Genomic DNA, 24,269 nt, shown 5'->3' on the forward strand with positions numbered 1-24,269 from the left:
CTCCCTCTTAATTTAGTCTGTATCCAGTAGACACTTCAACACCACAGAGATTAGCAGTCCTTCTGTGAGGGGACCAGAGGAGCCCACTCCCGACCTACCACTTCCTCCCAGCTCCTTTCCAACCAGATACTGAGTCATGGCTGACTCTGTGGGCAGGATGGTTTGTTATCCACTTCAAGACTGTACAGGATGGTTTGCTTTTAACTGTACCACACAGGTTTATTTCCAAGCAAGACGTCAGAAGACCCACACTCAGCACATGTGCTCTGACTGACACAAGGCAGGTGTGTCCATCTGCACGCACCCTCAGTTGTTGGCCGTTTTTAAGAAGACAAACAGTTCACGAAAGCTAGTCGCAAGTTTTATTCATATAAAATTCATTAAGAACATAAAAGATTGAGTTTCTTTAAAAAATCTGCAGTTATTTACAGCAGTATTGCACAAGTAGAGTGGCAATTACCCTGTCAAAATTCATCAGTGCAAAACATAAAGGAAGCCAGGGAAACTGCAAGAACAAATGCTACATACGCTGGGTTCGTTAGTGATGGGGCACTATACAGAGGTCAGTGCTGTTTATCAAAGGGTACCTGACACGTCTGGATACAGCGACCGCTGGTCACAGAATCTAGACAGGAAAACCTATTTGAACTATTAGATTAGAGTTTGGAATTCCCAAATAAAAGAGGTCAAGTACTTTGCTGGAAACTTGAGGGTGCTTTGTGCAAGGCTGTTTAGGAAGGATTCCCCGCTGACTTAGGAACATGTGTGGAAGCGACCTGAACATAGCTGTACGGGGTAGCCCCACACAGGCACCGGGCTAACTCAGCAGGGGGGACAGAGCCATCAGCATGAAGTCACGCGCCCCTAGAGTTTCAGGGAGCTCTTCCATCTTGACACCCAGGCTGGTGGGGACTCCAACCTCTCAAGAAAAATGGGAGAGTTGGTGCAAGGTCACGGACCTGCAGGAGCTGACTGGCCTAGGTTAGTCCACAGACCTCAAAACATAGGAACCATGCAGCAGTGCCCTGTTGAGACAGGTGTCCTTGGCAAATGCTCTAGAAACAGGCCCTTCCTGCCCCTCTCTGACCCAGGACAGCCACACAACAGCACCTCAAGAAGTGGCAGAATTTTATTTCTCTCAACACTGAGTTGTCAAAGATACTCTTTCAATTAAAAAAAAAAAAAATCTTCCCCATCTGCTGCTAATACTTCTTTAAAGATATGGTCAACTTATTGGTAAATCTGTTTTCCTCAGAAGCCAGCTGCTTTACAAATGGATTTGATGTTTTTTTTTTTTTTTTTTTTTAAGAGTCCAGTCTTCCAGCCTACCACATCTAGGGCATCTCACTGGCAGTGAAATACTCATCAGAAAGGCAGCAGAACCCAAGAACTGAATGCCAGGAGCCAGAGCAGAGACCACCTTCGGGAACAAACCCAGTCATTGCCCCCACCTCAGGAGCTGAAGCGATTCATGGGGTGGCAGGGGATTGGGGGACAGGGATGTCAACACTTTTAAGAACTTAAGACATTAAATAAGCAGAAAATAAATATACATCTCTACAAGTTACAGCATTATGAAACAGTAGGGCACATTACACAGAAAAAGAACCTACGGTATTTACAACCCTTAATTCTGAGAAGTTTAGAAAAACAGTGATTTTTGTTTTTTACTCCTTTATGCTGTACAAAATTTTACAAAGAAAGGTAAGGGAAACATAATTGCACACAGACATTTGGCTCAGTTGATGAATAAAAACATGGACTTCCTAACCTAATAAATAGTCAAAATATATACAACACTAAGAGGAAACAGAAGCGTAGTTACCCATTACATATTTTAAAGACTTGAAACTGATTTTTCAGCACCCCTTCCCCCCCGAATTCATCAACTTGTTTCTGGGAAGAAAATATGAAGAATCACTCAGGAAGTCATTTTGTGTTTATTCCACGTTGGGGTGAAGTCACAGGACACTTTTTACAAACCTCACATGGGGAGGCTGTCAAGGCACAAAACCCGCATGATGTTTTCACACAGACACACACACACACACACGCACAGACAGACAAACACAGAATGGGGAAGGGGATCTAGTTTCTGTTCTACCAAAGAGAGAGAGAGAGATAATGACAAAATAACAAATAAGTACGACAGTCTACCCACAGGAGGCAGACGCACTTTGCGCAGAAGCCGTTGAGATTTTAAGAAAACAGATACAGTACAGGACATCCGATCACGATGACGTTCCGGGTGCTGCATCCTGTTCTTGAATACTTCTACAATTCACAGAATCTCTTATTTCCCAGTGAATTGCCTTAGTGGCCAGCCTCGCCCCCCCCCCAGGCTGGAGGCCAATGGGCCAGAGAGGTAAAAGCATGGTTGAGGGGCCACACATGCCACTGGCACCCGGCTCTGGGAGCCTCTGTACCTGCCCAGGCAGTACCAGAGCCACAGGGCTGAGACAGTAAAGTGCTCCAGTCGCAGAGACTGGCACATGGGAATGGAGGTCCTAGGACGGGGGTGGCCCAGAACCAACTCTGTCTTTGGTGTGTGTGTGTGTGTGTGTGTGTGTGTGTGTGTGTGTGTGTGTGTCTGTGTGTGTGTACACGTAGCAGAACCATGGTTGCACTTTTAACACCGCCTTACAACCAGGAGCCGCATGGGAAGCCATGAGCAGGCTCAACACATCAGGACAGGAGGTGAATGCCAACACAGCTTTCAAACTATTACAAATCTAAGGAAGCTGGGAAAGTGTGGTTTCAAAAGAAAGATTATTTGTATTCAAAATGATCTCAATCTAGAAGGAAAAGCATATAGACAATATATATATATACACATACATATACAAACACACACACACACACACACACACACTTAGGAAAATAGAAATGAATGGATTTTTTTCTATACATAAAAACACTGGCCCTCCGCAGGGCAAATCCAAACAAACACAGTTGTTGGCACTGCCCACTCGCTTGGAAACTCACACAGTTCTTTAAGCAAGCTGCCTGATGTCTGACGATTGCTCAAGTCAGAGGGCTCGCCGCTCCTCCCAGCCCTCCCAGGTTCTTTCCTCTTTGTCCTCTTTTTGCATCTTCCCTGGCTGCAAGCATGTGGTTTGTTTTAGGAGGCGCTGGGGATGGGGCCCAGGGCCTCTGCACCCCTTAGGGAAGTGCTCCTCCACCAGGCTATACCCACACCTCGGGTCCTGCCTGCTCCTGAAATGACTGACCAGTGCGTGGGCTTCTGGTGCATGTGGTCCTAAGGGGCAGGTACCAAGAAAGAGCACCCCCCACCCCAGACACAGATGGCCCAACAAAGATCTGACTGTTAAAACGGAGAGAGCAAAGCAGGCACCCGTTCTTCGGAAGATGCGTGCTTCCCTTGGTGTGTCAGAGGTTTCCTATGTATGGAAACTGATGAAGTAAAGCCAGCCCCCTAATGCAAGGTGAGTTCAAGGGAACGGTGACGAAGTTCCATCACAGGCCAGACGGGATGAGCAGGGCTAAATACCAAGAAGCACGGGAAATGATCACCTGAGCCCCTTGCTCCTGAAATGACCCGGCCAACCCCTAAGAAAGTGTGGGCTCCGCCTCCGCTTCACTGTGTGCGCTGGAGCCCACAGAGCCTACGACTTCGGCAGAGCCTGCAGCCAGAAGAGCTGGCAGCGTCAGTAAGTGGCATGTGAGTCTGTGTTCCCTCAGGATAAAAGAGATAAACAAACCCACCACGATGAAGTGACAAGAGCCCTTCCCATGAGTCAGCTTGAGAGATGGAGCTGGGGACAACCCAGGTCCTTAGCCCTTACTGACCTACACACATTTCATCATGAAAACACCCTGGGCCAACAGTGTACAGACAGACTGAGGAGTTGAGGAAAAAACACGAAAAGCGAGCAATTTTGCCATGGAAGCAACTGAGCGAAAAGGTCAATATTTACAAAACGGAAGTGGCATACCAAAACAGACCCTCTGCCACTTTAATCCATTCCATTACATAAGAACTGTTTTGGTAGTAATAATAAAAAAAGGAAACCAAAGAAGCTGTGGCAGAGGAGAGAGGGTAACACCACTCTCTGTTTAAAAATTCTGTACAGTAATCTTTCAAAAGCAACTCAGGCAGCCTTATACATCGGCCAGCTCAGTTCCCACTGCGGGCTTATGTCATCTTCCGGGTGGCCCACAGCTTCTTAAGAATTTTAGTATGAAAATCATCCATAAGTTGACTAAAAAGTTTTTCTTTCTCAAGCAAAATAAAAGTTACCAAAGAAAGTGGATTTAAAAAAAAAATATTAAACACACCACATGTAAACACCTTTCTTGCATAAGCTTTTCTCCAAAGACCCAGCATCTGTACATTAAAAAGAGAAGCGCCCTCTCTTACATTCACAACAATTGTCTACCGGCAATTCTGCCATGTGGTGATGAACAGGAAGCTTGAGTTCACATGTGTGCGGTCGGCCCTCATCGCGCCGCTGAGTTAGAACCACTGGCTGCATCGTCATGGCACCAGGAGGTCCGGGGCTGCGGTACCACCGGTCTGAACAAGAGCAATGTCCACCATTTATCCCGGCTGCGTGAAGACCCTGTCAATGCCTTCTCCATACTAGACGCACAATGAAGCGTAGCAGTTGTAAGATAACCATCTGAGGGTGGTCTTCGGCCTCTCGGTAATTGTTTACCTGCAATGATACAAGCACAGTTCTCAGTTACTTACACCCTAGTGATCCGGAGAAGCACACTCAGGGTGAGTACGAAAGGCAGGGGAGCTCATTCCATCTGCCCTGCCCAGGGGCAGGATGCAATGTCACAGAGTACAAGGATAGCGAATAAATTCTCCATCACTGTGAAAATAAAAGTGAGGGGGGGGGGCGGTAAAAAAAGACCATCAAACTGCTCTGAAGGTATCTCCGAACTGTAAAGCTTCACATGGGTGCTAGACAAGAGCCATGCCAGGTCCTTGGCGTTGGTGTCTCGGGAGAAGTGGCTGTGGGTGTGGGAGGGGGCAGAGGAAAATAAAGACTGAACTTGAACCTTTACCACCAGGACTCGGTAGCTGTGACTGACTGGAGAAAGCAGAAAGCAGTGATGGGGGGGGGGGTTACTTGCCCTGAGAAGTTAAATAAAGTGGAAGTGATATATACCTCTGGCTAGACCGAAGGACAAACAGTGAAGGGGGGGCTGCCCACTGTCTCAGACGAGGGGCTGAGTCAACCCCACCCTCCCACATCAGGCCTGGGAAGAAAAGGGCAATTAAGAGCTTGTGACATATGTAGGTTTGTTACAACCTGAAGACTGTTCTGAAGAAAACCTCGGACTAAATGAAGATTTCAGAGGCCCTCGAACCTTTCCAGAGCACCACATCTGGGCTTTAACTCATCTCACCGGGGAGTGAAAGGCAAGGGAATACATTTGCCTCAACGCCACAGGCCACAACCTGCTTCAAATTCAAGGCTTAAGTCGGCCCTAGCTGTTTCCTCAATGACTAACCCACAAACAGGACCTGGCTTCGTGGCCATCCCAGCCCCCCACAAACCTCCCTTCAGTCTGGTGGGAAACACGGCTAAGGACTGTCTGGGAATGACCATGAATCACACTGGGACTGTCTGTCCCCTCTCAGACTCCAGAGGACCCCGCAGACACCAGCTGTGCGGGGAGCTCCCCTCTCCCCATTGTTTACACAGCTCTCAAGCTCAAGAGGCCAGGGCATTTCCCCTTCTCTTTCCATAACAAGATGGGAGGAAATCAGCTTTATGTCAGCGATTCCTGTGGAGGTGCTCCCGAGACCACAGGCTGCGATTTTATCAGCTCTACACACAAGATTGCTTTGTTTTGATTCAACTTTCAAAATTACTTTGCCCCTTCTGTGTGAGAATAACTCCGGGGAAGACTCGTTTTGGTGAAGACGAATGTTAACAGGCTGAGAAAAGGCTTATTCAAAATAGAACCGCAACTCACTGAAACAAAGAAAGCATGCACTCCGACTGAGTAAGCCATCAATCCAAGGTGAGAAGGCTTGGACGGACCTATGTCACCGCTGTGTAACCAGACAATGGGGCCCGACTGGGAGTTTCCAGTCAACACGCCAAGAATGGGTCACCCAAGAGATGGGCCTCAACAGCTGACACTTGGTAAGCCTCAGATTCTAGTCCTGGCCACATCTGGGGAGACCACGACTGGCTGACCATCTGATGACAGGTGGACAATGGCGGCTACGGTCAACGTTAGTGAGAAGACGTGCACAAAGGACACATAAAACCCGTGCCAGGAGGCACTGACATGGGAATGCAGGAAATTCTGGCAAAGTCTTTGGTAAGGGGGGGGGTTGGGAGAGGGAGGAGGTGCCCGCTCTCTCGGGCCCTGGTGTGACAGCATGGCACGCGCCTCTAACAAGTGAACAATTGCTTTTGGACAACATTCAACGGAGGAAGCCATTAGTACTGATTCAGAGCACGGTGCCAGTCCAGAAATCCCTTGACAGCTGGCACGGCGGCTGGAGCTGCTCCTCTGGCCCAGCGCATGTGGCCCACACGAGAGCAAACAGCTGGAGGATGGGCAGGTGTGGGGTAGGCAGTCTGAGCCTGGCGGTGCTAACGTGCAGAGGGCTGAAGCAGACTGCAGCCAGGAAGCCAGAGCTCCATGCTCCAGGGTGAGTGGGGGCCCACATACAGGGGGACCCAAGGCTGAGCCCAAGCTTCAGCTTTCAGGAGAGTTGAAAGGATCATTACAAAGCTCCCTGTAACCACAGCTGCCTCACCACACTCACACACACATACAAGGGAGAGCCTGGTGAGAGGTCAGAGGAAGCACAGGCCCCTGGGCGCTCTGGCCAGAACAGTATGTCCAGGGTGAAAAATCAGGCCTGAAAATGACCACCATCTGCAGCGAGGATGGAGTGGCCAGCCAAATGTCAGTGTCCAGGGGAGAAGCCACCTCCATGCTGCGAGGCCGCTCACGACTTATGCAGAACTCCAAAGACAGTAACAGAAAACACGGAGGAGTAAGGGCATCAGATCTTCCTTCCTGGGCCTGCAGCTCTTGGCAGAGGCACCCTTTGGCTTGCGTCCAGCGGGTCTGCATCAGTCACTCACACTCAGGCACTCCCAGAGTCGTCTGTGTACGGGGAACAGTTCAGTACCACACCTGCATGCCTCCTGGTACAAAACAGACCACTTTTCCTGATTAAAACCACTCAAAGCGGAGAATACAATACAGTACACTAAGGAGAAAAGCCTTGCCTCCCTTCTGGCACCCCCTCTGTACAGGCCACAGCGTCCCCCAAATTCTCAGATACAGCTGTCTATGCAGGCAGGACCTTCAGCAAGGTGGTTAAGATGAACTCACTGGCTGGGGTGCGGCAGGGTTTGACTGTAAAGATCGAGAGGGGCAGCACAAACAAGTCCAAGAGGGGTGTGTGAAGACACCACCACAGCTAAGACTGATGCGCTCCCCAGAACTGTGAAGAAACGAACTTCTGCTGTCCACCGCACTCTGCCTGTGGCCCTGCCACTGAAGGTCTGGTTTTTCATCCTGTTGAAATCATTCTCCGTCCTTCCTCCTCTAGGCGAAAACACTTGTTAGACGAGAATTAGCAACTGTTTCAGATTAAACCACAAAGGAACTTGGGAGACTTATTATACTGATTACACTGTTCTTTAAAAGACATCAGGGACAGGCAGGGCCCTGAGAAGACATTTTAGTGCTCTTTGGACTGAGTCTAGGCTTGGGGGAAAGTTGAATCACCCACTTCCACCGCTAAATGAAATAAGTAATCACGGGAACAAAACAACAACAGAAAACCACAGGGCCAGTGTGACTCTCCCCACGTTGTAACTGGCTGGAGGTAGCAGGACCAGGACAGGTACCCTGCGTCCCACACTTTCCTACAAGGCATGTGTTACCTAGGACCAAACACTCAGGCTCCCACAGCGGAAGGCAATGGTGTGGATGCTGGCGTGCTGCAGACAGACTCTGGAGGGGACTCTGGAGTCAACACGGCTCTGCCTCCAAGGGAGGCCTTTCGTCACTCAAGGTCGCCTCCCTTTCGGCTCAAAGGAGGTTTCACGCTGGCCTTGTGGAGTGGGAAGACAGATCCCCCAGGGTGATTCCAGCAACTGTGCTCAGACTACAAATGCCAATCTCCAACACAGCGCCCGCCCTTCACACAACACCATGCAGACAGCTGACCTGAGGAGGGCACCAAAGGTAAGCACATCACAACAAATATAAAGGTCGAGAGAGACTTAAAATCACACCAAGGAGGAGATGACCCCTTTGACCGAGCTCCAAGACCTAGGGATGGGGTCTGTGGCAACATAACCATACTTCAATTCATGTTTCCTGGCAGGCAAGGTAACAGGGGTAAAAATGGTGGGGTTGGACTGGAAAGATGGCTCAGTGGTTATGAGCACTTAGTGCTCTTGTGTACCTGGGTTCTCTGTACCCTCATTAGATAGCTCATAACTGCCTGTTAAGTCCAGTTTAAGGGCTCCAATGCCCTCTTCCCAGAGGGCACCTGCACACACACAATGCACATAAACTCGTGCACATACACACATAAAAAAAGGGTAAATAAATAAACAAACCCTTTATCCTATCCCAAGTTCTTAGAGACAGAAACATCCCAGAATAGGCCCACCCTCAGAACTCTGAGATAGAGGGAGGATTTGACTAGTTGGAAGTTTTCACACTAAATGACCACACTGAAGGCTCCAGATGTCTTAAACTTCACCAGGTTTCCATGTAGGCAGTGCATTTTGGACTATGCAACCAGGAAGGACCCTGGTAGGAAGTCTCTGCTGTAGGTTCTGGCTCCTAAGAATGAATGCAATGCAACATTCACCTGGATGGCACACTGGTCCCCATCCCTGCCCCTCAGGGTGAGCCATCCAGGAGGCTGAGGGTTGTACCGCCTTCATGGGATCCTAATCCAGCCATCTAAACAATGTTTACTATAGCAGCTGTGAGGCCTTCGCCCCTCTCCACCTTCAGACAGTGAGGCTGCTGAAATTTCCTGACTGGTTCAACACCCGTCGCTGCCTTACGGCCAGATGACTGCTGCCCAGAGCCCAGATTCACTTTTCCTTTGCCACCAAGGGATCATGTGCATCTCAACAGCTTGGGTCTGGTAGCTCAGTGGTCAGGACGGCTGGAGAAAGGCTACAAGAGGCATGATGTAATGCCTCTGAACATCAGAAGAACAGGTGTGCTCTCACCCACACCCCCAACCCCAGCACGGCAAGCAGGCAGAGCTGCCACACACCTACCAGGGCCACACTGGCTTGAAAGCCACATCCAGGCTGCAGACACTCACGGATTGAGCTCGTGTCCTGTCTCCCTCTATGCATCACACAGCAGTAACTGTTAAAAGCGAAGGTCTTTTCTAGGGACACAGAAACCACTTCACCGCTTTACTCACAGAGGGCCTACCTCTCTAGCCATCCTGGTGGTTGTGACACACACTTATACTTACCAGGGATCCTGCCAGGCAGGCTTCAGAGCCAGAGCTCCGTCCTGCTATATGGCCAGCCAGCCAGGGCCCAAGATCGGTAATATGTCTCCTGTGAGACATACAAGGGACAAAATACTCGGTTCAGAGCAGGAACATACTGTTCTGAAATGCTTAGTGGGATGCAGCACACTTTAACCACAACTAAAACCTCCCGCTTTGGTTCAGCGAGGTGAAGTCTAGCAAGGAGATGATGCAACAGTCTTATTATTTTTATGTGTCTGCAGAAGGGCCAAACCTTCCTTTCTTTTGCATCTTCATTTCCTCCTCCAGAGATTAAAAAAAAAAAAAAATTACCCCATGAACCTGCCTGAAGTTCCCCTCCGGGCACCTGCTGGGCTACGTGTTCATGGCTCGGCATCCCACATCTGCAGGTGTAGCACCTGCCAGGCCGACAGAAGCCTCACACGTGGTGTAGATCAACACAAGCATGTCTAGCCCAACACCCAGCCAGCCACTGGAACACACCCCAGTGCTCCTGTCGCCTCTCAGATTTGCCTACACCCAGTCAGATGCGGCCTGTGCCAGTAGGGTCGAACGCACTTGCTTCAGAGGCACGGGTCCGAAGCATCTGAGGCAGCCAGGTGGGCAGGGTTCCTGGCAACACTCAACGTGACAGAGAATGGAGTGGTAATGGCACCCAGCTCCTCCAGCCTGTGTCATTCAACACCCCCGACGCCAGGGTGGATCCATGCCCCTGGATGGGAGGCCTTTGCTTGCGAGGCTTGCTGTTTCCAGTAGCCACACAGAGCCCTTAGTCAGAAAAGCAGCTACACGCCGTGGAGCAACCCTAACACAAGTCCTCCTGCTTGCCTCAAGGGAGAAACTGAAGCATTCACCGCTTCCAGCCATTTGGACAGAAATGGTGCGGCCCAGGTGAGGTGTGAACAAAAACTAAAACCAAAATGCCAAACCGCTTCCTCCAGACTGCAAAGGGAAACGCGTTTAACTGTGTCACAGACAAGAGCAGGTACCAGTTCACCTCACCTCCTGGTGACTGCTTTTGCCATCAGGAGAGACCTGCTCATCTATAAATTCCTGCGACTACCTGCGGGGCGACCCATCCTTCCGTGAGTCAGGGCTGGTGTGGAGTTCACATTGATATTCATGTCTTTAACGGTGTTTTTCTCAACAGTCTAAGAAGGCAACTTATTAAACTCCAGCTTTCAATTAATGAAGGCCTCTGGAGAACACGGCCCGAGGCCACATCTCTGGTTGGTGCCATCCAAGCAAGCTATAATTTAGGCCTCTCCCTTGTTGGTGATTTATAGGAATCACCCTCATTTCTAAAAGCACAAACTCAGAGAGACACACAGACTTCAAGTTTAAAACACTCATACGCTCCAGTGCGTAACGCGCTTCAGCGAAACTTGTTTTATCAAAACTGATCTGTGGGGCACCTTCTCAGCTCCCCTTTATCTGATGCGGCGATACTGCTGTCTCCACACACTTCAATCAGTTCATGCCTGCACACGCCCTGGACAGAGGAGGAAGTGGCATGTAAACACAAAGATGCACTGTTTCTTGTGACCAGACAATGGAAGGGATTCCATTCACTCGCCGTCCCATCCGCAGAGTCTATCTTAGCTTTAGACTGTACACTGAGAGCATGTCCCCTAGAACAACCATCTGAAGGGCTTGACAGGCCTTTCCCAGCAACCCCAGCCCACAGCCAAAATGCCCACCAGCGGCCATCTTCTTGATGAGTATGCAAGGGGTGCAGAGGACTATAATGCTTATACTCGATGTCACCCCCAGAAGATCCAGATATGGGTACAGGAGCAGCAGCTAAGGTAGGCAAACAGCGCTGATGCTGGCTTGGGAGACGAGCAAGAAGTGGGTGGCCTCACGTTGACACATCCCCGCACAGGCTGCAAGACACAGATGACCCCACGCCACACAGCTCTGAGCGCAACCTGCTTTCTTTCTCCACGACCTCCAGACAATCAGCTTCTCTGAGCTTTTCTCTGCACCCACTGACCTCCCTGGTCTGTCCAGCTTCTCCCAAAGCCTCTGCCACCCCGAGTCTTCCAGAAGGGTACCGCAGCGTAGAGTGGACAGCCAGGTGTAGAATGGTCGGCACACCCCCTGGGTGTAACGATCAGGAAACGTCTTTCAGGCGGAGGACTCCCCCTCCCCCCTCCCCCAGTGCAGCAGCTTTGTCTTCTTGTGTCCTAAGCTCTGAGTCCACTAAGTGGAAATTCTACAGTGAAGACACCACCTTGCCTCTACACTATCAGCACCAGAGGGCCACCACACACCTCCCCCTGGAGGGGACCAAGGACAACTTGTCTCTGCAGCATTCCTACAGAAGCACAAAACCTAACTCTCAACCTGTGGAATTGCCAGCTAAAAGAAACAAAGCGAGTCTACAAACTCCAACTGCCTGGATCCTCTCACGAGTGTCTGCCAACCTCTCCAAAGACAGGAGTTTCCAGGGCCAAAGTGAACCTCATCGATGCATGGGTCTTGGCTGTGTCTTTCTCCCCTACCCCCACACCCCATTCCCAGCTTTTCAGGGACTTTTCAAGACAGATAAGCAGTTCAGGTCTGCAACAAGACAGCATCAGGACATTACCATTTGCTGATCATGACTGTTACATGCGGTAGCATGTAACATGTACAGATGAGATGTCACATGTACATGTATGTTCTTACTCTCAGGAAGCACACAGCTGCAGTATTAATTGAGGAGTGGATATCAAGAGAGTCTCCCTTGCACGCTGGCATGTCAAACAGGACTGTCCTTGCTTAGATCTTGTTCAGGTGAGTATACTGAGACTTGAAAGGGAGACAGCTTCCCTGACCTATACAGGTGACACAACCTCACAGCCAATGTCCTGTTCCTCTGGCGTATACCCACCCCTATGTTCCCTGACCATCTTACGGATGAAAACTCGTAACAACAATAATTGAAGCAAAGGACAACATGAAATTGCTGAGTTAGGAAGGTGGAGGAGAATACAGGAGGAACTGGGGAAGGGAATGAATATGATCAAAACAGTGTATAAAAGTCTTAAAGAACACAAACTTTTAGATAAGCTAAGCGGATCACGGAGAAAACACACACACACTGACAGCACATGTGACTGACACGTACTGGGGGTGCTAAGGTGGCACGTTAACAAAGTTCTCTGTATGTTTCTTGAAAATTTTAAAACAAAGAGCTGCCCCACATTCCCATACTACAGAGCAGACTTATTCCTCCTGAGAGCTGCCTGCAGTGCCACCCCGGGAGTCCAGCAGCCAGAGGCACAGGGAACCGGGCTTTCGCTCGTGACCTCCTCGTCTCTGGCTGCGTGGGTCAGCATCCGAAGCTCCTTCTCATGGAGCCCCACTGTGCTTAAATGGACTCAACACACAACAGCTACAAATGGGGCTATCCCGTCAGGCTTTGGAAGGTTAGCGGCAGTAGAAGCTAACACGCGAGAGAAGATAGCTGCCCCAGTCGGGCATTAACTCTTCTAGAGGCTTTGGTAAATTCTCTCATGCAGGTGAGGGATGGGCAGCAGCTCAGCAGTGGGTCATCTGAACTCATTATTCTCCCACTTCCTGCCTGACTTCCTGTCCCCAGTGTTCCACAATGGACCATTAGTGTAATGACAGACAATGGGCTGCTCTTCTAACTACAAAGACTGGTGGCTGTGGCTTTAGGGGTCACTGTGTCACTGAGTTTCAGAGTCTGGCGTTTTGAACTGGCTGCTGACACCTACCATCTGGAGGACATTTGCCTTCATTTTAGAGGAATTAGGGGCTAGCCTAGATTCCCCAGCCTACCAAGAAAGCTAAAGTCCTTTATTAGTGACCGAATTTCAGCACTGGGTTTAGATATGCTACGGGTTGGCAAGATGCCTCATCTGGTAAAATCACCCTGACACGGAAGCTTCACCATCTGAATCGGGCCACTGAAACCCACATAAGGGCCCTGAGAGCGTGTGTGCATCTGTAACCCCAGGACTGGTGAGACGGGAGGCAAAGGACTGAGAACTGCTCCAGAAGTTTGCAGGCCTGCTAGTCTGAAGCAGAGAACCAACTCTCAAAATGTGTTCTCTGACCTATAAACACACACACACACACACACACACACACACACACACACACACACCACACAAAATAAAGTATAAAATCTTGCAAAACAGCACAATGATGTTTACATTTATTGCATTAAAAGGACAGGAAATAACAATGTCACATCTCCTTTAAAAAAAAAAAAAACACAGATGCAAACATCTCAAAATGCACACTTAAACATGAAACTACAGAACAGCACTGGGAGGACAGTGGGAGCTAGACCACACACAGCTGTTAACTCATCCTGTGGAAGGCAAACTGGGCTAGTGAAGAACCCAGGATGGTTCGTATCTCGCCTGCACAGAACCTGAACCATTCGTCACCTGGACATCCTTCCTGAGGGACCAGCCACAGACTGTGACTGCACTCTCACCAGCTATCTGTCACCCTAACCATCTCATCAGTAACCACTCACAGGCCCCAGGGGGCTGGATCAACCAGGCCTGTGGGGGAAGGCCTCCTAGTCCCCCCTAATCCATACCACCTTATGGGTTAAAATGAAACTTGTGCAAAATATCCATCAACACGCCTGGTTCTGCAGACAAAGGCTTTGATACAGCCTGTGTGGGGTGTTGTGCCAGCTCATCTCGGCGTACAAGTCTAAGCAGTAAGCAGACCTGCCCACAGCTGCGTCCCTCCTGAGGCGGCCCCACCCACCAGGTCCAGCCCCGAGGGCATCCACTGTGTTCTAAGACAGACACAGGATCACAGCCAGCTCATACCTACATACATGTCTCAGAAATGGCAGGCCCTCCAGGACTCTGGACCCAACTCCTGCCCCCAACAGAAGGACCAGGCTCCCAAACAGGCCATGGCCTCATACAGCCAACAAGCCCAGTCACCAACAGAAATACTAAAATCTCTTTAAAGGATCCGAGGCAGAGGGATTAGCTGATGCAGTTTTCATGGTAAATTATGAAATCAACCAGTCTTCCAAAAGGACTACCATTTTGGACCAAGGCTAAGGAGGAATTTATATTCTGTGAAGCAATCTACGTCAGGGGAAGGATGCCAGGCTTGTGCCAGCTAAACACAGAATCATGAAAATTTTCCTCAGTCCATTCATCAGCATGACAGTTCCCACTTGATGACAGAAGTGTGACTGTAGCACACACACATCCCCCAACACACTCCACTTAAAAGCAGGAAGAGGAACTGAAATTATTCTCAAGTTCCAGGACTCCCTGACAGATTCCCTACCCAAAAGGAAGAAGACTGCTCAAGCAATTCATGGGAACACCCACTTACTTAGGACTGGCTAAAAGGAGATGTCTATGTAAAGAGAGAAACATCTCAGGGTCCCATGTCTGGCATCTCCAGAGAGAAGAGAGGCTGCATTTGAAGGGATGAGAAAAACTCAAAGTTACCCCGGGACACTTTGCTAAGCGGTCACCCTGCTCAGAGTGGTCATGCACGTCAGAGTCAAAGCCTGTTGCACCCCCAAAAGTGGATTCCATGAGAGGCAGGGCCTCAAACAGACAAATGTCTTCACCCCATCAGGAAAGCATCAAAACTGTTCTTAAACATACTGCTTATGAAGAGGTTGAACTAAGTTATTATTACTTAAATCAAGAACATACCTGGAAAATCTGTAAGACCGCCAGCTGACCTTACTTAACCTTCACACTAGGTTTACATCATAAGCTACTGATTACTGGCCTCCCGATACAGTTAATAACCAAACGGGCAAGGCCAGCAGCAGGGCTGAGGACAGGAGCCCCTCCCTGGGAGTCCTGGCTGGGTGGCTGCCAAAAGTTAACAGCTCTGCCTACACGGGAAGCTCCTTACTTGAACGGCAAACGCTGTGCTCCGTATTTACGTGGTGCTATTTCAACGTGTATAAATAATCTTCTAAAAGAATTTTAAGCACTAATGTGTTGAGGTCTCTCACACACGAAATACCCTTGCAGCTTCACGCTGGATCTTAATTTAAAGCCCGGCCCTTAGCTGCAGCAAGAGTGGAAGTCAGGAGAGGAACAGCAGAAGGCCCAGTCTCCTTTCCTGTGGCGGCGGGAAGAGGTCCTTACCCTCCTAGTGTAAGATTCGTTGAACTCATCTCCGATCCGCCGCAGCTCCTGCGCAATCCATATCTCCGGGCGCATGTCTTCAGGTTCCTCCTGAGACTGCCTTATGGAAGCTGTGTGGGAACCAAAGAAACCGGAAATCATGCCCGGGTTCACAGCACGAAGAACATCACACATTGAGTTTCCAGGAACAAACCCATCTCACACACTCTTGTCCCCTGGCAGCTCCCTGGCCTGTGCATCATTTTAGGCAGGGCCCTAGTTAGCAATGTCCTGTTGCGGCGATAAAGCACTAACTGAAATCAGCTTGGGGAAAAAGGGCTTCTGTGGCCCACACGGTTGATCACAGTCATCCACTGTGAGAGGTCAGGGGAGAAACCCGATAAGAGAGGCAGGAGCAGTGAGCAGCAACTCGGCTTACTCTTGCTCAGCTTGCTTTCTCATGCAACTCAGGACCGCCGGTCCGGTCCCGGGGTGGCCCTGCCTGCGGTGGGCTGGGCCTTTTCCTGGCAATCATTTATTAAGAAAATACTCATAGATTTATCTACAGGCAACTTGACGGAGGTGATTCCTCAATTCAGATTCCCTCTTGCCAGAGGACTCTAGCTTGTGTAAAAGTTGGTGAGCAAAACAAAACAGAACCAGCAGTCACGGTACAAGTGACAGCAGAATAAACTCATGGAACAGACGGCCCAGACTTACTAAAAGACATCCTAACCCAGCCATAGGTATTCCTGTTTTTAAAAGAATACTAAACAGTACAATGAAGGTCACCAAAGAAACATGACAGGGACTGGTGCCATGGCTTAGCAGGTAAAAACACTTGCTGCCAGCAAGCCTAACCTTGAGTTTGATTCTCAAAACCCATGTGGTGAAAGCAGAGAAATGACCCCTACAAACTGTCTTCTGTCTTACACACACACACTTGCACACATAGACACAATATGAAATAATTTTTAAAAAGATCATTGACAGAGAACCTTCCTAGCACCTACACTAGGACTACAGTAGGAAAAAAAAAAAGTGCACGAAACAGAGAACATGATGTTTTAGTTACCCACTTTGGTCTTACAACAAGGTACAAATTCCTAGGAAAGATTCAAACCTGATGAAATGTTTGTCCCTTCCAAAGCCAAGTGAGGGGTAATGTGGAAGTTGTGTGTCTTCAGAAGCAGGCTCAGCGGCATCAACAGCTCATCCAAATGGGAGCATAACTGCATGTTTTCATTGAATAGTAACTCAGTCAACAAAGACGGATTCAAGTTCACAAACACATGAGGGGAGGAAATGTTTTGGGTCTGGGAGTAAAGGTATTTCTGAGAAGAGTTAATATAAAGATTGGACCATGGCAGGTGATGGGAGGCAGTGAAGCAGTACAAATTACTGCCATCTTTAAATTTCATCAACGTAAAACATCCATAAACTGCAGATCCATAACTCTAAAAAAAATACACAAGCGAACACTAACACTTCAAGAGTTAGCTAATTTTCCCCCCCAAAACTATTGTCATGGCTTCTATGACCAAGTTACCAATGCCTCAGCAGAGTAAAGGATGCAATCCCCACATTCCAGAACCTGAGGCAGGAGGATAATGCTGAGCTGCAGAGAGAGAGAGAGAAAGACAGGGAGAGAGAAATTCCTGCTTAAAAGAGAAGCAGGAATCCCATAAAGCCTCAGTGAGGGGGAGCTCTGCGCCCCAGGATGTTACTACAGGAAGTATTAGTGGAAACAGGAAGTCTTCTGGAAGAGTTCAAGTTTTAGGTTGTCAGACCAGGAAGTCACATCCCGTCACTGGCTATACTGTTTTTAACCATAAATATTAACGTTACTATTAACTTTATTAAAACTGAAGTTTAAATAATTGGAAAAAAAATCAATGGAGGACACATCAGTTCCATACCTTCCCTTGGGTTCTCAGCTTTTAAGGATTTGGTGACATGGGTTCCAAACCACGCTCTCCCCACATTGCCCAGGCCTGAGTGCTGGGGTGACAGGCATGTACCACTTGGGTCAGTGTTTTAAAACTATGGGCCGTCAAACACTGTATCTGACTTAGGGGCTCCTTCTGTTGGGTGTCCTCACAGGAAAACACACCTACATAGCTGAAAAGCCCAGTGAGGTACCATGCCACCATGCCAGCTTCCCATCACCCCCTCCTTATTCTGCTGTTTCTCCCCAGACACATGGAAGAGAAAGGTCTAGCTTCAACTCTGTGGTTGGAAACAAAGAAAACCCAAGTACTGAGAGACAATGGGTGAAAAACAGATCACGTGCTCGATAAAGTTATGATCAAAGTTGCTGACCAGCTCAGCCAGTGTTTGCTATGTGGCCAAGATTCATCGACTTGAATAAGAAATGACCACGAGCCATGTCGTTCTATAATGCCAAACCGAAGTCATGGAGCTGAACTTCTTGAAGACTAACACAAATTACAAATTGCTCTTCTTCCTCCCCTCTTTGTCTCTCTCTGTTTTTCTCTCTCTGAGACAAGGTTTCATGTAGCCCAGGCTGGTCTCCAACTTGTTATGTAGCCCAGGCTGACACTGAATTTCTGATTTTTGCCTCCACTTCCCAAGTGCTGGGATCACAGGTGTGTGTCACTGTTCTGTCTGGACTCAGATACTACACATGGTTCACACTTTCTCTTGGTCTATTAAAAAAAAAAAAAAAGCTTTCACAGAGAATTGCTTTAGCTCTTGGCAAACAAACCATTCTGAGCTCCGAGGAAGCTTCCTTCTTCGAGCTACCCACTCTTTCTTGCTGGCAAGGGACATCTGGGGATGGTCCCACTCCTTTTGATTGACTGGGCCCTCTCATTTGGCCTTTCCCGTGCATCTCATGTCTGGGGCTACGTTATTATGTTTGTTACTGTTGTTTTTCGGGACAGGGTTTCTCTGTGTAACCCTGGCTTTCTTTGTAGACCAGGCTGGCATCGAACTCACAGAGATACACCTGCCTCTGCCTCCCTGAGCTGGGATTACAGCCGTGTACCACCACACCTGGCTTCCATTGCTCTTTAGGCACAGAGAGAACTGCGCTTGAACAAGCATCACTGTCTTCTTCCGCTGTAACACAAAACGACTCCTCTGATGAATGGCTCCAGACTGTAGAAGAAACGTTCTGCATTCCAGCTAACCCTTCACATGTACGCATCGGGAGGTGGTCTGGCTCATGCTTGGCTGAGAACTCCAAGCACCACTGAAGGAGCTAGCGTGGACCATAAGCTGACTTATCAAGAACAGCTCAGAGCAAGCACATTGCCAGCAGCTATGGATCTCTGGTGTCCAAACTCAGCTTTAGTGATAAGCTGTTGTTTAGGGGAGATAAGCAGACTGTCTTTTTCTCCCATAAAGAACAGTTCAATGGCAGTTCAAGTAGATGCCCAGATATAAACAGATCCCCACAGCTTGGGATGGAGGAATGAAGGCCCTAAGGTCTACAGACCAGATCCTGAAAAAACACTGAACAAAGGACCAGAAAAGGTGGCTAAGCCTGGGGCCATGATCTGTTTTGGTGGTGTCAGGAGGGTGTATTAACCCAAGATAATGGCTAAGACCAGGCTCAGCCTACACTGTAATTGGCGGCAATAGCCCTGGGTTAGCAAGTAAGCTATCAGCTGTACTTAGGTGTAATTTTAAAAAGCTGTTACAAAACAGCACTGTACAACAGAAACGCCACCTGCAGAGGAGGCTGCTGTGTCTCAGATACTCCACCACCAAGGCTCAAGGTGTAGCCCTGGTGTGTTGGGACTAGCTGTATAGGCCACACTGGCCTCAAACTCAGATGCACCCACCCCTGTCTCTGGGTGCTGGGATTAAAGGCACGTGCCATCATACCTAGCTAGTGTTCTGTTTTTTAAAGATCAACAATGCTCATTTCTTTTAGTCTTTGATGCTATAGACCCCAAGGCCTCCTCTGGTCTGATGGACAAGTGTTCCGCCATGGAGCCATGGCCGCCAGGAGAGTTGTGTTTCAAATTTTTTATTTACTTTTTATTTTATGTTGGTGTTTCTGCCTGCATGTATGCGTGTGCATTACAGCCACGCCTTGTGTCTGTCTGCAGAGGCCAGAGGAGGGTGTCAGTTCCCCCAGAACTAGTTACAGACAGATGCCACTTGTCATGTGGGTGCTGGGAACTGAACCTGGGTCAGCCGCCAGAGCCGCCAGTGCTCTTAACCGATGAGCCCTCTCTCTTGCCCTCTTGTTTTTTGAGAAGCAAATGCTGTTCCTCTGCTCTAAACTGAAAATTAACGGCCATCTACTTCAGGCACAAGTGACATGCTCACAGTGAACATGTACCAAGCCTTACACCACAATTAGTTGCACAAGTTTTAAAAAAGATTCATGTATGTTTGTGTGTATGAGTGTACCTGTTTATGCTGGCGTGTGCAGAGTGAGTTAAGTGTCCGCCTACTACTTTTTGAGGGATGGTCTCTCCCTGAACCTCATTTTCCTCCACTATGCTGGAAGTCAGCAAACCTCAGCAATCCTGTCTCTGCCTGTATCCTAAGCTGGGGTCACAGGCAGAAGGGAAGATGCCTTGGTTGTTATTTGGGTGCTGGGATCTGAACTCTAGTCTTCATGATTTTGCAGCAAGTGCTCTTAACCACGGAACTGTCCCTTCAGCCACAAACACTCTTAAGTGTATACAAGAAAAATCTTATTTAGAGTATTTTACAAGGCACCCTTCTTCCTCTACATTTAAGGTATACTAGTTTTAACTAACACGGTACACTAGTCAATGAAATCCTCATACATTTCTCAGCTGACAAAATATTTCAAAATATTTGAGGTGTAGGGATGGGGTGTAGGAAAGCTTTCCATCGAGACCCCCGAACAGCTTAAGGCTATCGAGTGCTGTAATTGGTCCTGTACCACATGGCATGAGAGAACAAAGCAAAGAACAGGGTCCGGCCCATCCATCCTACCACGTGCAGGTGAGCTACAAATGAGGTTTTCATTCCCAACACGAAGCGGTTTAGTTTCCTCCCACAGCCACTGTCAGCACAGGCGACCACAGTACACAGACCTCACAGTTGTTATCTTCTGAAGATGCACCTGGGGCCTGGGGCCCGGAGGCACACTGCTCTGAAACCATGCCATCCCACCCTCTTGACTCCTGTCACTCTGTCCTGTGGGCACCCTCTCACGCCCACAGCCAGCCCGTCCAAGAGGTACCTGCCGTTATATTTCCAGCCTTTAAGATGGGCAAGCACCCGCCATAAATATTCTGTTCTGCTACTGGTGATGAGCAGAGAGTCATACAGGCTGGCATGTGCTCGTGAGAAAGCTGTTTACAAAAGCTCCTCTAAGCAGGAGGGCCACACTTGTAAACCGGCGAGGAAGTTTTACACATAAAAATTCTTCAAAGGGCAAATTTTTAGGTCGAGTTTTTACCCTTCAAGCATAGTTTCTGTATTTAAGAAACATTTCATTCTGTGAACCTAAAGCTGGGACCTAAAGCAGGGCTCCAACCCTGCAGGCCACGACACTGCACCAGGGGACTTCCCAGGCCCAAGTTTCTTCCTCTTTGCTGTTAACAAATGCCTCTATTAAAACTTATGTACCGGGTCAGGCACGTGCAGCTCTGCCGGCTGAGTTTTCATCCAGACTTCAAAAAAATAATCTTTTGAAAGCCAAAACTGGTACCAGTAACGTGATTTCCTATGGCATGATACCAATTCATTTTTCTCTGCAGGGGGAGGGGAGGGAAAGGAGGGCATTCCTGATGCCAAAGGGCCTTAGTGCTGAGGCAAGATGTGGGTCACCCTTGGCTAACAGTTTTCTAACTCATTCAAGATCTTCAAAGCTCAGTAACTGTTCATCCCAAGGGTAAGTGTTTGGGGGTGAAATCAAGCTGTGACTTTGTTGCACTGAGTAGCAATGGGCTCAAAGAACTATGGTCACATTGTGATGTTCTTCGCCTGCAACAGTGCTATGAAACAACACCGGCCCATGTCCTGGCATACGGACTTCCAATGGAGGGGGCAGGCTAGCTCAGTCCCTTGCCCCAGTGACCCCCTTACCACTGGCATCACAGTGCTGCAGTAACAGGAGTCAACTCAAAACCTGCGGGAGAATTTCAGCAGTCTCTAGATGGCCAGTAATCCTCAAAGATTACATTTTAAAGTAACCAGCATGAATTAAAACCAAATCACTATTTAAGTCAAGACAGAGAAAGGATTTCCTGATGTCCATGTTGACACGGAATGTGTGACTTTGAAGGAACTGTTGCTTATTTCAAACACACAACAGAACACACCAAGACAGGCAAGGGCTGGCCCATGCACTGGAGGGAGAAAGACGACCTCCCGGTAGCCACCTCAGGGCTGTCCATCTCTGTCCCTGAGGAAGCTCTGGCTAGACCACCCACACCTACAAAGGTCCCTACAAAGAACTGCTTCCTTGTGGACTCAAACCAGATACAAAATAACGTCCAAAGAAATAGTCTCCCACTATGGTGTGTGTGTGTGTGTGTGTGTGTGTGTGTGTGTGTGTGTGTGTGTGTTGGGGGGGATGGATGTGTGAGATGGGATATCTTCATTGTTCAGTGGGGCAAATAAAAAACCCTGGGATGTTGGGTCAACACAACAATCTGCCTATTTAAGTATCTTCAGAAATAATCCTTCTCCACGCAGACACACCTACAGCTCACAGGAGGAAAGCAACCCGGCAGTGTGCTGAGGCAGCTTTCAAAGCTACCTGAAAGGAGCAGGGTTGTCCTAGCTCTTCCCAGTCAGCCAAAGGCAAAGGGGAGCTGTTGCCACCACAGGGAGGGGACACTAAAGGCCACCAGAACCTCCGTGTGAAATGTGTGCTCAGAAATACCACCCAGAAACCAGTCAGTCTCTGTCCTCTCTCTCCCCTGTACCCCCAACCTTTGTCCAGGTCTGTTTTTTTTTTTTTTTTACCCACATCATTTTACTTCTTGGTAGATAAATCTGTCCATTCCACTGAGCCAGTTTGCAGAAATGAAAGCCATTAGAAACACAAGTGCAGGGGTATGCAGGAAGAGGATACAATCAAGGGTCTGCTGTACATCCAGTTCTGGGAAGGTGGAGACAGGAGGATCCCCAGGACTCACTAGTTAGCCAGCCCAGTGGCATCTGTGACCATGAGGTTCAGTGAGAGAGCCCTGTCTCAAGGTCTGAGGATCAGAGCGACTGAAGGAAACACTCAACACCTCTGCCCTCTGCACATCTACATACACACACACACAGACCAAAAATAAAAAAAAAATAAAAAATAAAAAAAAAACAGGTTCACACACAAATAAAAGTAAAAGGAGAAAGAAAACTATAAAGCAACAGCATGCAGCCTAAGAGCTCAAGTTTCCCTCAATCTGTTTTTCTCTGGTGCACATTTGTGTCAAGCCTGAGTTGTCACATGAATTCAGGACAGTGCCTTGAAAACAGCTGCTGGAATAAAATGCTCAGTAATGAGGTGCTCGACCCAAAGCCAGAGCTCTCGACTCACTCTTCCGGCGTGTCCTCCCGCTGCCTTCGTGTAGCCCTGAGCTACATGAAGTTGTAACGGCTGCTTTCATCCGTTTCCAGCCGGGTGGTTTGCAAAGCCCCAGTTATCCACGGCTGAAGTTAGTCAGAGATGTGGACACTAGCATTCAGGGGGCCTTTTCCCTTCCCCAAGGTCTGCTTCCTGCAAGAGCGCCCAAACCTAGGGGCGACTAGGAGATCCAGGGCCTTGTTATCAATTCCATCTGAGCTGCCCCCCAGACACACACTAGTATATTTACTAGACACAGGAGGTGTGCCAGGAGCCCCACCTGTGATGTCCAGGACACCTCAGACCCAAGAGAAGCACGGCACCTAAGCAGCGGTGGGAGACAAGGCTGGGTGGGAACACTTTCTCACGGCGCTGCAGCCCTCACGGTCAGGCGAGAAGCACAACAGAATGGAAATGCTCCCTTCTAACCCTCCACCCCAATCACAATTCTGCCCCCAGGGCCTCAAGACAACCCATAACAATACCTCTCAGCCACCACCTCGTTTTTATTACTATCATTTTGGATTTTCCTTATTTTTGTTTTACACATGTTGGTGTAAACCTAACCACCGTCTGTGCACCGTACGCGTGTGGTAAAGAGAAGAGGGCATCAGATCTTCTGGAACAGCAGTTAGGTGGTTCTCAGCTGCCGCGTGGGTATGGGAACCGAACCCAGGTCCTCTCAAACAGCAGCCAGTGCCTTTAACCGCTGGAGTCATCTCTCCAGCAGATCACCTGTCTTTTTTAATAAACAAAGCTGCCGTCACAGTTCCCAAACCTGAGCCTAAGCCACTTCCTCTCATCAATATGCCCTGGGAGGCTCCGACCACCATAAAGATGCTTCCTCTCCTGGCCTGCTCCTGAAATCACTACTCTAAACAGCACATAGCAGCATTTCATGCTCACTGTCCCGGCAGGACACTGGACACTCCTGTGTCTTCTCTTTGATCCTGACCCACTGAGTCTCTGCACAGCTCCTACTCTGCCCATAGCTGCTGTTTATATTCAGAAGGCTCTGGGGATCTGACTGTGCACCTTATTGTAATAAGCAAAAACAACTTCGAAACTCAGTAGGGTCAAATGAAGACCCACACCTCACTTGATTCAGGATGAAAATACAAAACCACTATCCCTTCCTATCCAGACAGTTCATTTCACCATTTAC

At 48.7% G+C, this 24,269-nt stretch overlaps 1 protein-coding gene across 3 annotated transcripts in view; it reads right to left on the bottom strand.

Annotated features, from left to right (window-relative positions):
- Positions 1 to 339: 339 nt before the first annotated feature.
- Bcl2l11 (BCL2 like 11) overlaps positions 340 to 24,269 on the bottom strand; it is a 38,632-nt gene continuing 14,702 nt past the window's right edge. For all 3 annotated transcript variants that reach the window (XM_055615756.1, XM_055615697.1, XM_055615639.1), the window contains 2 exons: positions 15,604 to 15,713; positions 340 to 4,679 (listed from right to left, as the gene is read on the bottom strand). In XM_055615756.1, coding sequence (XP_055471731.1) covers positions 4,587 to 4,679; positions 15,604 to 15,713 — 203 coding nt within the window. In that variant the 3' untranslated portion in view covers positions 340 to 4,586. The remainder of the gene's footprint in view (positions 4,680 to 15,603; positions 15,714 to 24,269) is intronic.

The sequence above is a fragment of the Psammomys obesus genome, unplaced genomic scaffold, assembly GCF_907164565.1.
Source record: "Psammomys obesus unplaced genomic scaffold, mPsaObe1.curated_primary_1811, whole genome shotgun sequence".
Lineage (NCBI taxonomy): Eukaryota > Metazoa > Chordata > Mammalia > Rodentia > Muridae > Psammomys > Psammomys obesus.